Below are 1,327 nucleotides of genomic sequence, written 5' to 3'. Positions count from 1 at the left end.
CCGCTCTGACCCGCCCGCCCCGCCCCCAGATGTACTTCAACTCGGTCATCTCCGACACCACCAAGCTGCTCAAGCCCGTCCTGGTGTTCAGCTTCGCCATCGCGGCGGGCGTCTGCGGCCTCACCCAGATCACGCAGTACCGCAGCCACGCCGTGGACGTGTACGCGGGCTTCCTCATCGGCGCTGGCATCGCGGCCTACCTGGTGAGGGGGCGGGGGAGGCCCCTCGGGAGGGAGGTCGTCCCATGGGGAGGCTCTGGGGGGGAGGCCGGCCCTGGGCGAGGTTGGGGCGGGGTGTGGGGGGGGTCCAAAGGGGTAGATCTGGCCCTGCCCTGGGGGGCGGGGGGTGTCTGATGAGTCTCCTCCCTCCGAATCCTGGAGTCAGAATCTCATGGGCTCAGACTTGCCGAGTGTGCAGAGCGTGAGCGGCCTGACCGGCGTTTGCCCCACTGGGAGGACCGCGTGACCCCGCTCTGACGGCTCAGGAAGGCCAGGCCTCCCGCTCAGAGCACCTGGTGAGACCCTGGGCTTCAGCCCCCGCCTCGCCCTCAGGCCTGCCACGCCGTGGGCAACTTCCAGGCCCCGACCGCCGAGAAGCCGGTGGCGCCGGCGCCCGCCAAGGACGCGCTGCGGGCCCTGACGCAGCGGGGCCACGACTCCGTGTACCAGCAGAACAAGTCCGTGAGCACCGACGAGCTAGGGCCGCCGGGGCCGCTGGAAGGCGTGCCCCGGCCCGTGGCCCGAGAGAAGACTTCACTGGGCAGTCTGAAGCGGGCCAGCGTGGACGTGGACCTGCTGGCCCCACGCAGCCCCATGGGCAAGGAGAACATGGTCACCTTCAGCCACACACTGCCCCGCGCCAGCACGCCCTCGCTCGACGACCCCGCCCGGCGCCACATGACCATCCACGTGCCGCTCGACGCCTCTCGCTCCAAGCAGCTCATCAGCGAGTGGAAACAGAAGTCGCTGGAAGGCCGCGGCCTTGGGCTGCCCGATGAGGCCAGCCCCGGGCACCTGCGGGCCCCTGCGGAGCCCATGGCGGAGGAGGAGGAGGAAGAGGAGGAGGAGGAGGAAGAGGAGGAGGAGGAGGAAGAGGAGGAGGGTGAGGAAGGGGGGCCGGCCCCGCCCTCACTGTACCCCACCGTCCAGGCTCGGCCAGGGCTCGGGCCTAGGGTCATCCTCCCGCCGCGGGCCGGGCCGCAGCCGCTGGTGCACATCCCCGAGGAGGGGGTGCAGGCGGCCAGTGGCCTGTCTCCCAAGAGCGGCGCAGCTGTGCGGGCCAAGTGGCTCATGATGGCAGAGAAGAGTGGGGCGGCGGCGGCGGTGGC

At 71.1% G+C, this 1,327-nt stretch overlaps 1 protein-coding gene across 1 annotated transcript in view; it reads left to right on the top strand.

The window, feature by feature from the left end:
• PLPPR3 (phospholipid phosphatase related 3) overlaps window positions 1-1,327 on the top strand; it is a 5,608-nt gene that overhangs the window by 3,523 nt on the left and 758 nt on the right. Inside the window, exons 5-6 of the mRNA XM_029916334.1 lie at window positions 30-203; window positions 552-1,324. Coding sequence (XP_029772194.1) covers window positions 30-203; window positions 552-1,324 — 947 coding nt within the window. The remainder of the gene's footprint in view (window positions 1-29; window positions 204-551; window positions 1,325-1,327) is intronic.

This window comes from Suricata suricatta, chromosome 12 (genome assembly GCF_006229205.1).
Source record: "Suricata suricatta isolate VVHF042 chromosome 12, meerkat_22Aug2017_6uvM2_HiC, whole genome shotgun sequence".
NCBI lineage: Eukaryota > Metazoa > Chordata > Mammalia > Carnivora > Herpestidae > Suricata > Suricata suricatta.
This window is presented reverse-complemented; position numbering and strand designations above follow the sequence as displayed.